Below are 16,359 nucleotides of genomic sequence, written 5' to 3'. Positions count from 1 at the left end.
AACCGAGTATTCCATCAGAATAGGATTGTTCCACCTGTAAACCTCAGGAATAGAATAGTGGAACTAGCACCTAAGGGGCATTTAGGATGCAGCTTTACTAAACAAAGGGTGAGGGAGAAATTCTGGTTCCCTAGAATGGACGCTATGGTAGAGCAATTGGTGAAGGATTGTTAGCTGTGCCAGGAGCGACAAAACCAAATCTGTAAGGAAGGCACCCTTATCTCCAATTGAAGTACCCCTTAAGCCATGGAGCAAGCTGGCCATGGAAATCATTGGACCCATGGACAATTTGGGTATTCAGAAGAAGTTCATGTTAGTCTTAGTTGACTACACTTCCCATTGGATCTCATATAAATGTGTTCATCGCACCAACACTTGTGCCGTTCTTGAGTTTCTCAAAGACGTTTTTGCGAAGGAGGGTATACCATCCTTACTTGCCACGGACAATGCGGTACAATTTACGTCGCAGCATATGATTGACCTTTTAGCCAAACTTCTCATTAAACATGAGAAGACTGCCCTGTACTGCCCCAACGGCAATGGCCTGGTATAGAGGCAGAGAGGGCCAATAGGCTCATTAAAGAACACATTCAGCTAGCCTCTACCAATGGTTGGGAATTAGAATCATCCCTGCGTGAGTGCTTGTGGGCATATCACACCTCCCCCAATCTGGTAACAGGAATCTCCCCCTTTGTGTCCCTCAGGAGGAGAGAACCCTGCACTAAACTTAACCCCAGTTGGTTGGAGGGTGGCAAAGTGTCAAATCCCAATTCCGTAGAAGCTAGCGAAAAGGTCAAACTGCACCAGGCAAAATACAAAGTTTGGTATGATAAAAAGAACAGAGTCAAAACCCCAGGGTGGAGGGTAGGCGATGTGGTGCAGGTACAGCCCAAGCAAGTTCAACCCTCCCTGTCGTATAGCCAAAACATTAAAAAATGTGGTCCTTCTTGAAAATGGACAATATTGGAGCTGAGACAAGATTGCTAAATTTTAATGTGTTTTCTGTTGGCAATAAGGGAAATGTGTTATAATCTCACTGTTCCACCTCCACCTCCCCCTCCCCCTCCCTTTCCCCTTACCGTGGAATGCTCCGCTGAAGCTTGGGTTAGAATGTTGACATATGTCATTTGTTGCGGAGAGTTGGATGGCCATTAAAGCATACTTGGAACTTACTCCGTTTCCTGCGCTTTAATTTTAACAATTAGTTCATCCATTGAAATCCAAGCACAACATTTATGCTTTTACCGACCCATTCTATCTAAGATTTGACATATTTAGTATTGGTGCTGCATATGTTAATGATCTATGATGCCTTTTTACACCATCCTTGTATGCATCAATCCATCAACATTTGTTGGACCGGATTTGATGTTTGAGTGTTATGTCAACAAAGGCACAATATCAACCGGGGAAAGACTTGGCCTGAGTTTAGAAGTTATGGAGTATTTTTTTATCATTTATTGAACTTCCATCTGGATGGTCTTGGAGACACATCAATTAAGCAGCTGAAACCCAAAGATGCCAGTTTGTGTCTTCGCTAATCTACATGGGATCAAAATCCAAGTGGATTAATTCAGGGTCACCATAGCTTGCAAAATTAAATGCCTAGAGTCTAAACTCATGGCTCAGAAGGATGGGGGATGAAAGCTAAGGCAGTAGGCTGGCCTTGGGCGTACGTAATGAGACACCACCATGACTATTGATTAACTGCAGGAAGTCGATGGTACAGACACCAGGGAAGACGCTAGGATTAAAGATATATATGTCAAAATGTTGCACATCTCCAACCTTTCATTACTGAGGCAAAGCACTTTTTCATAAGATTTACTTACCCTGGAGATACCATCATGTTAGGAAGCTATGTGTGTCTGTGATCAGGGTAAATGGGATAAAAAGGGCAAGCAACATGTTCAGACCTGTAAAGCACTGGGTCGTGACAGATTATCCATCAAATTCCGCAAAGAATATGTAGAGTTACTGGCTAAAAGAGGTACATCGAAATGTTCCTGTGCTGTTTTCAATATTCCTTCCCCTCATGAAGGACTGACTCTGCGGACCGTGGAAACTGAATGAACTGGTGCTGGAGGATCCTATAGTCAGAGCGAAGATCGTGAAACAATAGGGTATTATTTTAGAAATTCTCACTGCAGGTTTCTGGTACAAACATTATGCAATACTGTGAAGGCATTGATCATGGGTAGTGAGTATTTAAACCTCAATCAAATACAAGACAGATGAAACCTACAGCAGAGGCATAAAAGCAGACAAACTATTGGCCTGTAACATAAAAGTGAGTCTAAACGGTGTCCACATCTCAAAAAGTTAGTGACACGTAGGTAAGCATTTGTAGCCCTATTATAACAATTATTGAGAGTTTAGAAAATGTTATAGTAGCTTGTAGGCGAATAATGTGTCCTTTAAGGCAAGACTCTCATATAAAACGTTGTGCAGACACATTTCTGAGGAGTTGCCGCAGATACCAAATTCTACAAAATACCTTATGGTGGATCAGTTGAATTGTGATGAGATGTGGGCTAGACCTGACATTTTTGGTATAATTAGTGGAGAAAATAGGTGCTAACCAACTGTAAGGCTGTATCTCCAAAACATATCTGCGATGGTTCAACTATTCTGGTTGTTGGCTGAAAAGCAGCAGGGGATATTCCACTGGATGAGGCATTGTAGTCACAGACAAAGGTGAACCTTTATTTATGGCAGTTCTGGGCCTATCCATAGTTTAGGACATAGTTGATCAACATAATTGGGGATTAATGGAGCTGAGATAAGTGGGTTAATTACCTCCCGTTCAACTTGGACTAAGTTTGTGCTAATGGGATCCTCGCAGTTCTTCAATATTCAATTTTGTTGAGCCATGCAGATATAAAATGTGGAACACAATGCACACTATGCCTTTTTGTAAGTATACTATGACATTTTGTAAAGAATCCATGTTGTAACCACCAAAATACACATCATGGGTTGTAATGTCACTTTTCTAGCTTGTGAATTTTTCATCCATTAGAAAAAAAACTTCTGACAGAAAATGAATGTTTAATGACAATTCTGCAAAGCAACAATGGCAAAATAACAGACGGTGAGGTACTATTACTCTAGCAAGGTTTTTTGTAATGTTTTAACATTTATTTGGCAGGCTGGATAGCAGATTATTCTCAGCACAATGCAACTTTCAAACTCTGGAGCAAATGGTGTGACTTTCTCTTTTAATTGTTTTGAGCCATGCTAGTATGCATATAATCAAGCAGTTTAATTGTTTGGTCTCGTCTTTTCTGCAAGAAACTTCGCACATAGCTATGTTGGCATTTGGATCCAAACACAAATGGATGCATCTTGTCAAAACATTCTGCACAAAAGGAGATTAATTGTATAATGCCATTTTCTCAAGTTCTGCCAGGTAGGCAGGGCAATGACTAACACGCTCACTGTCTTCAGATAGCATGCTTGCAGACACTGTTGACATCCTTTGTCAGTTTCAGAAAAAGGCTAACATGACAGGTCATGGAACAATAAATTGGAGCCGCTTCTAAGATTTCTGTAATGCTGAGACCACAGTACTTCCGCATCAGCTTTTGCTGTCTTTCATTCGAAAGATTCATAGCATGATAGAACTGTCAGGCTACAAACTTCAACATGCAACAATGGACAAGATAAATCTCATTTTGTTAATGGAGCATTAACCTTCTACATTCACCAGTGTAAATGAGCTAGGAGGTCCTGGTCACTTATGAACAATTAGAGGTATTTCTTTGGTAGAGTAACTGGGAACTCCTGACGCCCATGTCATTACAGCTTTCCTGTACTTTAATTTACATAATGAAAGCAAAATTGGAAGAGGTTTTAAATCTTGTTTTAATGGTTTCAGCTAGATTGAATGGGTGACAGTCTACCCATAGAAGATAATACCCTTAGGATTCTGTGTCCCTGGCCAAAAAGTGTACAATCTTTTCCATGTCTGTTAAATGTTTTAATGTTTAAGATGTTAAAAACATATGTTTTCCACAGCTTGCTTAATCAAAGAATATTTTATATTTTATATTTCACTGTTAACATCCTAGATGGACCTGTGTCACAAAGAATATAAGTTAAGTTAAATAATCATATTTTTCTTCCTTTAACAGTGACTCCCAGCATTTTGAAAGCAATGACAGAATGTCAGTTTGAGTTCACAAATTTCAAGAGAATTCGAGTTGCCATGGGAACCTGGAACGTCAACGGTGGCAAACAGTTTCGAAGTAATATTCTCAGCACTCGCGAGCTAACAGACTGGCTTTTGGATTCCCCCAAACTTTCTGGGGCTACTGAATTCCAGGGTAAGACAGAAATATGAAGGCTGCAACAATTATAGTTGATTTTAGTAATTAACATTTAATGTCTAGCAAAATATAATTATTCGTTTCAGTTTCATCCCAACAGAGGGATCTGAAACTGGAATAGGATTGTTCTCGATCCACTATGTACTTCGAATTAATGTTACTGTTGCCATAGCTTGTCGCCACCATATTGATCTTTTGAATAGAATTTGGCTTCTTAGTTTGATTAAATACATTTAGGAAACTGTGGAAACTCCTAGCACTGCAGAGACAGACAGCACTTCAGGAATAGCTCTATGGAACCTGGTGCACCACAGTAGTAGCAAGAAAAACTGGACAATACCCTTGTATAGGCTCAATTGAGCAGAATACAGAGCGATGAAAAAAATGGAATCTAAAATTTGTAAAGAAAATTTCACTGCATACACGTTGCTCAAATTGCAGATTTGATTGAAGCAGCCAGCTTTCTTTTTTGCTGTGCAGATTGGGTGTCTCATTTGTGGCTGTTCAAATCAGCAATAGCTGCTGAAAGCTTGTTTCTCATGCCAAATGGTTGAAACTAGAAGGTAGAAACCTTTTTTTGTTTGTTTAAGAACACTCTGTCATTGGGGAGCAGTCACACCAGGTAGTCTCCAGCAGGAGAACTGGCTTGCAAAAGCATCCTCTTTCTGGATCTCCCTTATCCTACTGACACTCCTGTGAGATACCTTCTCTACAATGTAATTGAAGCAAAACATATTTTTTATTTGTCAGGCAGTCTATACCAGCAGGGAAGGGATCGTTTGCAGCCAGGATCCTGGTTCTTGTGTTTGTGCATCTTTCTGTATCCTCATGTCACTGTATCCTACATAGTTATGTCTGGTAGTACCTTGCACCATGCATATTTTGGTACAACCTCAAATTTAGGCTGCACTCACATAGATGAATCTTTAGTTCCAACTGAGGCTGACATGGCAATCAATGCATTTCAATAACATGAAGCACATTAGGCCTCACAAAATGACAGACAGTATTAGTTTTACAAACCGTAAAGGGGTATTAAAAGATTAGCACAGTTTCAAAGTCAAATCATCAAATTAGTGGAATTTCAATAGCCACATTAATACATTAATGCATTAGTCAATATACTTCAAAGCAGTTCAAAATCATAAATGCAAGGACTAACTGTTATAAAGTTGTCTCAAAATAACAAAGCAGACTCTGTTTCCCATTAAGAGAAACCCCACACTACCAAGCTAGGAGGAAGTTGGGGAAAGTTGGGGGCAAGGCTGGATTAAAGCATGGAAAGCCTCTGAAAGGCAGTAAGTATGAATCAAGTAAAGCTTCTTCTAGCAAGTGAGGAAACCATCTCTAAACTAAGTCTGCATTGTATTAGTTTAAACCATTCTTTTTCTACATTTCGCTACACCTGCAGGGTGGAAGGGGACCAATCAGGTTAAAGTACATTTACATAACCATATTCTCAAGCAAGAGCAGGATGAATTCTCTGTTTTTTTAAAGTTTGATTTACCATACCATGATAAGGATTACAGTGTAAGGAGTAATAATAAAGAGATATTTGAAGAAGTAAAAAAGACAACACAGTTCATTATGGAGGTTTCCGAACTTCATCCAGAGTGTTGAGTGGTACAGCAGTAGAAGACGCTACCCAGGTTAAGTAAGTAGTTAAAGGGAGCCACAAAAGATCTCTTTTAATTGATAAAGATATGGGAGTAATGTAATTAGTATCAAGTCTGTGATGGAAACAGACGGCATTCCACCATGCTTTAAAAGTAACTTTATCTGCCTGTTTCCAGTTAAGGATATTAAATGGAGGGCTACTGCTAATAATAAATCTACTAAATTAAAATTAGATGGTGATTAGGGTCAGTGAGGAGACAAAGAGCCTAAGAAAATGGTAGAAAGGGAGAAAGACACATTAGTTGTAAAGATTTTATTAATTTGGGACCAAACTAATTGCCAAACGTGAGAAATAGAAGGACATTCAAAAAGCATATGCTTTAAATCAGCATGGGTGCAGGGACAAGACCAGCATGTAGATGAAGAGTTCGGAGTGAAGGAGGCTAGTTTAGCTGGGGTAAATAAAAGGAGTTGGTAAATAAAATAAAGGGTTTGAGAGGTGTTAGCAGCTCTAGAAGTTTTATGGATTTTGAGCCATAGTGTATTCCAAATGAGGGTCGACGAGCACTCTGTTAGATCCCTTTCCCATGTCAACTCAGTCTTTGTGTTGACTCTTTCTGAGGGACTAAATAAATGTTTATATAGAGAGGAAGCTGAAGGAGAAGAAATTAATATTGGAAAAAGGGTGGATCATCTTGAGGGTGTATTGGGGGCAGATGATAAAGAAAGAAGATATTGGGTAAGAGAAGGAAGCAAAAGATTATACTGTGCCTTAAAAGATACACATTTGATGGACGGAATGCAGAACAAATCAAAACATTCTCCCCCAGTCAAGAGATCTGGGTTAAATCCATCATTCTTTTGCTCACCATGCCACCCCAGTTTAGACCTGGCCATATGCAAATCAGTCTTGACCCTGTGCCTCATGGGAACAGTCCAGCCCGAACTGCCAAGCCAGGTCCTCCCTGGACTGGAAACAAGCATCCTAGGACCGGTTTCGGGGTTTCACCCCTCTTCAGCCAGGATAGCTTGAATCCAGTGGCATAGTGAGCCCGGGACCTACGGCTAGGCATACCCGGCGCACTTAGGCCGAGAAACCAAAAGACACACATTTGATGGATTTAGGCCCAGATCTCTGTACTGGGGTGAATGTATGACATTGTTCTGCATTCTGTCCATCAGCTGTTGTTTTTGCATGTGCCTTAAAAGATGACGGTAATGAAAATTTTGTTCGAAGTTCAGAAAAAGATAGGGGGACATCATTAAGTAATAGTTGTGAAATCCAAAGTAATCCTTTGAGTCTCCATGTTTTCCAGTAAATGGTACGATTATTTATAGGTAATAAGTTATTATGCCAAATAGACTGTTGATCTAACATAGAAGGTGAAGGATAAGAGGAGGGTGAAAGAGGGATGAGAATTTTGCACGTATGGGAAATAACTGGAGGACGAAAGGATGCTATATTAGTAAATGCGAGAGATTCTGTCAAATCAAAAGGGGATATAAAATACTTTTCTATAGAAATCCAAATAGGAGGATGAATACAATGATCAAAGGAAAGCCAACGAGATGACGTGGCAGGATTGGAGCAATATAAAAGAATGTCATCCGCATATACAGACATTTTGACGTGGGAAGTATCCAGTTGAAAGCCAGTAATTTGAGTATCTTGTCTAATCTTGGGTAAAAAGGGCACTAATGCTATTATAAATTAGAGAGGTGATAATGGGCATCCCTGTTTTACTCCTCTGAAAAGAGGAAAATAGTCCGAGGATTTACCGTTAACGAAAATAGATGCTGTAGGGCCTAAGTATAATAAGGAAATAAGGGAGATTATTTTTTGAGGCAACCGTATCCATTTTAAGGCCTGAAACATGAAATCCCATCCTATCCTGTCAAAAGCTTTTCCTGCGTCTAAAGCTATAGCCGCAATGGGGTAGTCAAGAGAGGAAGCTTTACTAAGGATGTTAAAAAAGACTAGAGTTATCGGATGAGAGTCGACCTTTTACAAAACCCACCTGTTCGGGGCCAATAAGATTAGGTAAAATGGGGTCAATACGGAGGGCGAGAATTTTTGCAAATAACTTGTAATCAAGATGAAATTGGGCAATAATTTTTGCATAGAGAAGGATCTTTATTGTCCTTAGGGATTAAACATATCATGGCCTCTTGAAAAGTACCAGAAGACGAACCGGCTGCAATAAAAGAGTTAAAGAGAAGTGAAAGATGCGGGAGAAGGAGGTTGGCAAAGTGCGCATAAAATTCAATAGTAAAACCGTCCGGTCCAGGCGCTTTTCCTCTTTTTAATACTGAGATTGCATGTGTGATTTCTGACAAAGTGATATCAGTTTCTAAAGAGCTGAAATCAGTAACATGAGCAGGAGAGGATTCAATAGATTGAAAATAAGAAGAAAGATCATTTGAGGTTGGTTGCTGTTCAGGGGTATATACATTTTTGTAGAAGGAGACAAACTCATTTAAAATATCACTGTCCTTAAATACTGAGTTACCTGCAGCAGTTTGTAGGGATCCTAGTCTAGCCCGTTCTCGTCTTATTTTCAGGTAATTAGCTAATAATTTTCCCATTTTATTTTGGCCTCCATAATAACGAGAACTACATTTTAAAAGATAGGACGAAGCAGCTTCAGTGGATAGTTTATTGAAGGTAAACTTTGCATCGATAAGACTTTTTAAAGATGTTTCAGTGTTTGAATGATAATAAGAATATTCAAGTTGCTTAATCTTAGTGAGCAATTGGGCAGTTTGGGCTTCAAAAGACCTCTTTTTTTGTGAAACAAAATTCATTATAAAGCCTCTGGCTGCAGCTTTGAAAGAGTCCCAGACCATTACAGGAGAGGAATTTGGGGTAGAATTGAAAGAAAAGAACTCAGAAGCAAAAGAGCTGAATTGACTTGAAAAATTAGGATCCGATAATAAAGTATTATTTAAACCCCATCTACCAGCATGAGGGGTAAAAGGTATCAAATCAACATAAACTGGGGCCTGATCTGATATTAAAATAGAGCCAATTTCAGAATAGAGAACCTGTTGTGATAGGGATTTACTGAAGAAGAGATAGTCAATTCGGGATTGTGATTGATGTGGAGGGGAATAGAAACTATGTTCTCGAAGATCTGGGTTGCAGAGCCTCCAAATGTCAACTAGGGATTTGCGGTGTATTGTAGAAGTGAATTGCGAGTGCATCTTAGTGTTAACAAATTTAACTGAGGAATGCCTGTCTAATACGGGGTCAAGCACCTGATTACAATCTCCGCCAAAAACAATATAATCATCATCAAATAGAAGAAGTTTATCAGAAATATAGGTCCAAAAAACATAGTCAACGTTAACTGGTGCATAAACATTAAAAAGAACTACAGGTATCTGATTAATGAGAAGTTTATCAATTACACAACGACCTTCTGAATCTGATTCTTGATGAATAACTGAGATCTGAAATTTCTTATGACAAAGAATTGAGACTCCATTTTTCTTACCTAAAGCAGGGGAGGAAAAAACATTGCCTACCCAACATCTTTTCAGTTTAGCGGCTTCGGTTTCAGACAAATGGGTTTCTTGAATCAATGCAATGTCTGTTTTTAATTTAGCTAAATGGGTTAATACCCTCTGTCTTTTTATAGGATTGTTTACTCCTTTAGCATTCAATGTAGTGACTCTAAAAGTAACCAATACATTTTACATGAACAATTACTATGCAAACCGAGAAGTGATCAGATTCACTACTGAGAAAGAGAGAAAAGATAAGTGAATAAAGATAAAAGTGCAAATTCAGGACTGAAAAAAGGGGAGGAGAAATAATAGGAGCGATATCATAGAGTTTGAAAAATAAGCAATATATGAAAAGGGAAGTTAAGAAAAAAGGAAGAACAGAGAGAACGAAAAGGCAAAACCAGTCAAATGTTCGGTAATAGAGTGAAGAAAGAGTTTGGGAAAGAGAGAAGAAAGCAACCAAAAACGAGAAAACAAAACAATCCAAATACATGATAAAGAAAAAAGGTAACAAAAGGACATACCACAAACATGCATTGGAAGTGGGGTTGGTGGACCCACATAGGGGAGGTAGCACACCCGACAGAAGACTCCAGGAGGGAACGGCATGGGGAACATCTTCCAGGAAGAACGAAGAGGACATAAAGCAAAGGACCACAGAACCGCACCTGGTAAAGAAGAAAAAGAGAATATTAACAAAGAACATTTTAACAGAGTAAAATACAGCAGGTTGAAAGGTATGTACAGGAAATAACAAACGTTATTGAAATAATCAAGACATTATGGCCGAGGAATGTCTATGGATTCATCTCTGCAGGTGTTCAAGAACTGTTGAAGAGCCGCGGGATCTTTATAGTTGTTTTATTATTGTAGGTCACCTTGAAAAGGCATGGATTGAACAAGTCGTATCGAGCATTTAGGTTGCGAAGTGCAGGTCTCATATCCAAAAACTTCTTTCGACGGTCCGCAGTTACTTTGGCGTAGTCTTGGGCAAAAAAAGAGTACATCCATTCCAAGAGATTTTCCCTTTTTGTTTGGCAGCAAGAAGGACTTTAAGCATGTCAGTGTATTCCAAAAAATACAAGTTAACTCCTCTAGGCTTCGTTGAAGAGGATGAAGTAGGAGAAGAATGAGTGTTCTGTCCTAAGCAATGAGCTCATTGAATATTCAATGAAGGAGAGTCCGGAAAGCCCAAAAGAGTTGGCAAAAAGTATTGAAAAAAGGTGATGGGATTGGATCCTTCGAGACCCTCAGCAAGACCATAAATGCATAGGTTATTTCGCCTGTTGAGATTTTCCAAGTTTCCAACCAGCTGCTTAAGTTGCTGTATCTCTCTGTGTAAAGTTGGAACTTTATCAGTGACTGCCTGTCAACTCGTTTCACAAGGCCCTCAACTTTTTGATCATTGTGAGACCAATTATCTTCAAGACTTTGGAGACGAGAGTTAGTTTCTTCCATGTATGGCTTAAGGGAACGAATTTCGTCAAGTAGAAGTTCCATTGAAATTGAAGAGGAAGAATTAGTAGGAGAAGGTGGGTTCGTCTTTACACGTTTGCCTGACGAAGAAATGGATGCGGAGGGTATTTTAGAGCCGGGTTTGGAGCATGAACAAGGAGTATTAGGAGTAGAACCCCTTGATCCAACAGAGTCATTAACTGCCTCCTCCATATTTTCTTGCAGTACACTGAAGGGATTATGGTCTTCTAACGATGCGCTGTGAGTGTGTTGAGAACCACTGCGGTTAGTACGAGGCATTTCCATAGAAGATGTGTGAAATAAGTTGCACAGGCAAAAAAAAAAAAGCCCAAAGTCCTCAAATGGTGTCTGAGATACAGTAGGTAAGTTTTGAGGAGAAATAAGCAAAAATGAATAAAACAAATGGTTCCAGTCAAAAGTATGAATTCCTCAATAAATTATTCAATATGAGAGAAAAATGAGGAAGAAATAAAGGAAAATGTTGAAATTGTGCCATTGGAACATTGTATTGTGAAGTACAGCGTGTCAGGTTGGCAGACGGGAAACACTGGGAGCGACAGATATACAAAATGGCGGCCGCGACTCGGCATTGAGCCGCGGTCAGAAACAAAGTTCAAAAATACATCCTTCGCGCTCACCCCAATCGCCCACGAAGGTCACATTCAGAGCAGGAGAGGCTCCGATGCATGGAAATGCGGTCTCGGGGCCCGTGAAGCAGAAATAGAGCCCTGGAGAGATCCCGTTGCGCTACGCCACCACGGACCTCCTCGGAACGGCAGCCATCTCCCTCGGCTCCTAAGCCACGCCCCCCAGGATGAATTCTCTAAGTGTTCTTAAACTTTAGCTATCTGCAGCAAAAGAATATACACCCGTTCCAAGATGTTCTCTCGCAGGTGCTCATTACTTCATGCTCCAAGGATTGTATAAAGTTAAACATTCACTTAAGAAAGAAAAATAAATTATATATCATTTGAAGTTTCTGGTACAGCTTTGCTCACAAATTAAAAGAGAAGATACAAGACAAAAAGAAACATGGTTGTCTAATGCTGGCCATTTTAAATGTGGACCATGTTAACTATAGTCAGTTAAAAAGTGAAAAATGCACAGTAAATACAGTTGCGTCTTGCATGTTGAAATCGCTGTGTGCAAAACTTTAATTATGACCAATTAGTTTCACTATTCTCTTTGGAAGGAGACCAAAACCCATGAACATGGAAAGGAGGTGGTGCAAAAGAGGGAGTTTAACACTTCATGAACTTCTAAAACCATTCCAGATTTTGGTACCACAAGCATCCGGGTCAGGTCAGAAAGTTTAGGTGATATTCTAGACTTTGAAGATGAGACGGACTCTTTAACCACTGTGACTCCTATGGCTGTTTAGCGCTCTAATGTCAGACCTTGCCTGTAATGCTCACTGGCTTTTGTTTGTAAGGACCATCACAATTTTGCATGAATGGGTTACTACTGTTGATGAGGAAATTGAGCCAATCTTGAATCATCTAGTGAAACTGGGCTAAAATGTGGGCTGCCGAACTTTATTTATGTACTTATATAAATAGAGAACTGTATAGCACAACGATCTTGGGAATTTCAATTTTCCCTTAGAGATTTTCTAGAGCAGCGTTCCCCTAAAAGTACACTGATGACAAGCCATGCTGTTCCATGGAGCCCCCGCCTCAAATTGTAGCTCTTTCTGTTCTGTTTGTAATCATGCCATATTGGTCGTAGGGTGTTAATCGACTGTGTTTTCACAGCACCGGTTGAGTTTTATATTGCTGTTAGCAGTAAATGGTGCCATGCAGATTAAGTGCTGCATATTTCGGGAGAGAATGTGTCTGTAGCATAACAGGAACCAGGAACTAGATCCATGCCATGTGTTCTTGGATTTTTATTCACTTGTCTACATTATTCGCAGCTTTTTATTAATTGCCCTTTTGCCCATTCAGCACATTTCTCACGATGGATTACATTTCGATCTGATTTGGTATTAGTGGAGAGCTACTCTCTGTAGGTCTAACTTTGCTTCCTCGCCAACTTTCCTTCCCCTCTGTGTCAGACCTTTTATCTTCTGCATACTACCTCTCAGTATCCTCTTCAGACCAGTGCTCATCTGTTTCTGGTACGTACTGATGCCATTGCACACATTACTCTCACATGACATGGAAATGGTGGTGTGTACCTGCACGAACATGCACACCAGACTCATTCTGTTTTCCACGGAGTGAAAACCAGCCCTGCCAAGGAGCACGCATCAAGCGTTTGACTAATGCATTTCAGTGTGGTCATGCGCATTACCGCACTGAAATGGAAAATCACGCATTTATAGCGCATCCCAAAGCTGTCCAGCCAAGCACTGCTAATAGTATTAAGCAAAGCAGTGCTCGGTCCGCGCTGCTCTGGCAGCCGCAGAGTCAAGTGACTGACAGTTTCTGAACTAGCTGGAGCTTGACTCAGCTGCTTTAAATGCCTCCATTCACTTCAGCCGCCTATTCACAGGACATGATGATGGCAGACAGTGTTCCATGATTTTACCAATCAGAATGCTAATACAGGACTAATAGGCGGGCCCGGATTCTGCAGCGAGAGCGGGGGGGTAGTTATAAAGTTTGGCTGGAGCCCGCCATCTACAGTCCCACCAGTATTCTGGTGCCCCAGCCTGCCGCCTCTCATCAGATCATGCCGCTTGATTCGATCCGGACCAGACTGCGGCTGCCGGAGAAAGTCTGGTGTCCCTCTGCCTCTCATGATGCTGGCACGAGTCCAGGCGGGCCGTGACTGCTGGGAGAGATGATGGTGCAGCCTCATGACGCTGCAGTGCAGCCTCATGACGCTGGTGGCCAGTACCGTGGCTCGCTCGCCCCCCTGCCAGATTACTCTAGTAATAGTTATGTTATTATATTTAATTATTTCATTGAGCAGAGAGAAATATTATAAATGTGTGTAATATAAGTAGGTGCGGTGCACTACTACATGAAATGTGCGGTCACTGTATTGTCCAATTAGTACTCAACACCTCTTTATTTCACCACTCTGGTGCCAATGACGTAGGGCACGCTCCGTGTTTCTTAGAGCCCGCGTCGTGTTTCAGGTGGAAATGCTTAGGTCGCAAATACACCAAAAAAGGCAGTGCAAAGAAAATGCATTGTGTTGTTGCCACGGAGAGGGCACACTTGTCCACCACGTTGCTGGTTCATTAGCATCACCTGCCGATGTGTTGGAGCCTGGGGCACACCTGTCCGGTCCTGTGGCACTCCTGAGCACTGTCTCTAATAGCATAGCTGCCAAGGTTTTAGATTGCTATGTGTGACATTTTCATAATTTCTGTGCAAATATGTTTAACATTTCAACGACTTTGAGTGACACTTTCTCGTGAGCAAAATCAAGCAATGAAGACAAGGGAAACATAAATATCTACTTTAACGCACCAGAAATTAAAGGACACTATCTAAATGCTGGAGGTACCAGAGTGGTCTCAGGTACTGACATAAGACAGTACTGGTACAGGTCTCAATGTTTGCCCTGTGAAGAAATCCCTATTAGACTAGACCATGAGAACCTAGCACTAATGTAGTAACTGTATCAAGTCCTTGTTTATCTTACTATAAAAGAGTGTAATTTCTCGTGCAATGTAGGAGACCCTTTCCCCATTCTAGGAAGGCAAATCTATGCCCGATTTTATGGAGAACTGTCTATGGTTCTTTGAATTGCTCAGAACGAAAATCTTTATTTGTACTAACTCCTGAGTAAAGCCTTTACAAGTAGATTCTTGTCAGTCATCTGTGACTGGTGACTTTACTCAACTGATGCGGCCTTATTGGTCGCCCCAGCAGTGAGAAGGGTCCAGCAGGAAGCATTGAAGTCCTGGCAAGAGACTTCACCGCTACTGGGCCGGGTGTTCGTGTCCAAAAGCAAAACTACGAAATAAGCAGAAGGGTCCAGTTGTGGATCATCGGGCTGACAGATCGAAGTCTGTGGCGCGCATAGTTGTCAGAGTCTGTTCGGCTTCTCTCTGATTTCTATTATTAAGGAAAAGGCACAATAACTGAGGCGTCCTCGTGAGGTTGGACTTTAACAGCCCTTGTCACAGCCATCATGTGAATGTTTACAGAACCTGACTTGTTTGCTTCTGTGCCACACGTAGATTTGTCTTCTCTGTTATGTGCTAATTTCCAATATCTTAAGAATAAATAGTAGAACCCCCTTAAGCCAGATATACAATTGCAGCTCTCAATCATTTTTGTGCATATGCTCGGGTTGGTTTATTCTATTTATTACTTTATGATTTTTTCACAGGCATGAGAAAAATAATAAAGACACAAAATAAGTAAAATTCTGAAAAGGTTCTTGTTATGGAATGTATTAACGTGAATGCCAGAACTTCAAAGCTTCCTGCTGGTTCATTCTCACTACTGGGGCGACCAATGAAGCCGCATCACTTGAGTAAAGTCATCCAGTCACAGATGACTGACAAGAATCTACTTGTAAAGGTTTTACTAAGGAGTTAGTACAAATACAGAATTTTGTTCTGAGCAGTTGAAAAAACCAAAGCCAGTTCTCCATAAAATCGGGCATAGATTTGCCTTCCTAAAATGGGGAAAGGGTCTCCTATATTGCACGAGATTTTACACTCTTTTATAGCAAGTTAAACAAGGACTTCATACAGTTACTACATTAGTGCAAGGTTCTCATGGTCTAGTCTAATAGGGATTTCTTCACAGGGCAAACATTTGAGACCTGTATCAGTTCTATCTTATGTCAGTACCTGAGACCACTCTGTCACGTCCAGCATTTAGGCAGCGTTAGCGCCCTTCTGTTACTGGTGCTTTACAGCAGTTAAGATCCTCTTAGAGTTTCTCATTCCTCAGAGGGGTGCAATGTCTGATATTTATATGTTCCCTTGTCTTCATTGCTTGATTTTGCTCACAAGAAAGTGTCACTCATAGCCGCTGAAATGTCACTCATAATTGCACTGAAATTATGAAAATATCACAAAGGGCAATCTAAAACCTTTGGAGCTATGGGAAACCTTATAGCAACCAAATCTGCTCAGCTCAGCACCATAGCTTCTGAGATCATAACCACAGCTGCTCTTTCCCTTCAATGAACTCACTCCTACCATTCAGGAGACCTTCTCTTTGGGCATGAATGCCATATCACAATGGATGAGGAGTAACTTTCTCCAATGTAATGTCGTGAAAACCGAGCTCCTACGTTTTGGGGAGGCTCCCATATTATGGTCCCCTAATTGGTGGCCTGCTAATCTTGGAAAGCCTACTGTTCCAAACCTTTCTGTTAAAAACTTGGGAGTTCGGTTAGACCATGCCCTCACTTTCAAAGAGCATGTTGGCCAGACAGTTGGTACATGTTTCCATACTTTGAGTCTACTTCGACGAGTCTTCCCTTTACTTCCAGACTCTGTTCGAAA

The 16,359-nt window shown here is 40.6% G+C and overlaps 1 protein-coding gene across 2 annotated transcripts in view; it reads left to right on the top strand.

Moving 5' to 3' along the window:
- Positions 1-16,359, top strand: part of SYNJ2 (synaptojanin 2) — a 583,647-nt gene that overhangs the window by 341,495 nt on the left and 225,793 nt on the right. For both annotated transcript variants that reach the window (XM_085612162.1, XM_085612163.1), the window contains one exon: positions 4,137-4,328. In XM_085612162.1, coding sequence (XP_085468288.1) covers positions 4,137-4,328 — 192 coding nt within the window. The remainder of the gene's footprint in view (positions 1-4,136; positions 4,329-16,359) is intronic.

This window comes from Triturus cristatus, chromosome 6, assembly GCF_964204655.1.
Source record: "Triturus cristatus chromosome 6, aTriCri1.1, whole genome shotgun sequence".
Classification (NCBI taxonomy): domain Eukaryota; kingdom Metazoa; phylum Chordata; class Amphibia; order Caudata; family Salamandridae; genus Triturus; species Triturus cristatus.
This window is presented reverse-complemented; position numbering and strand designations above follow the sequence as displayed.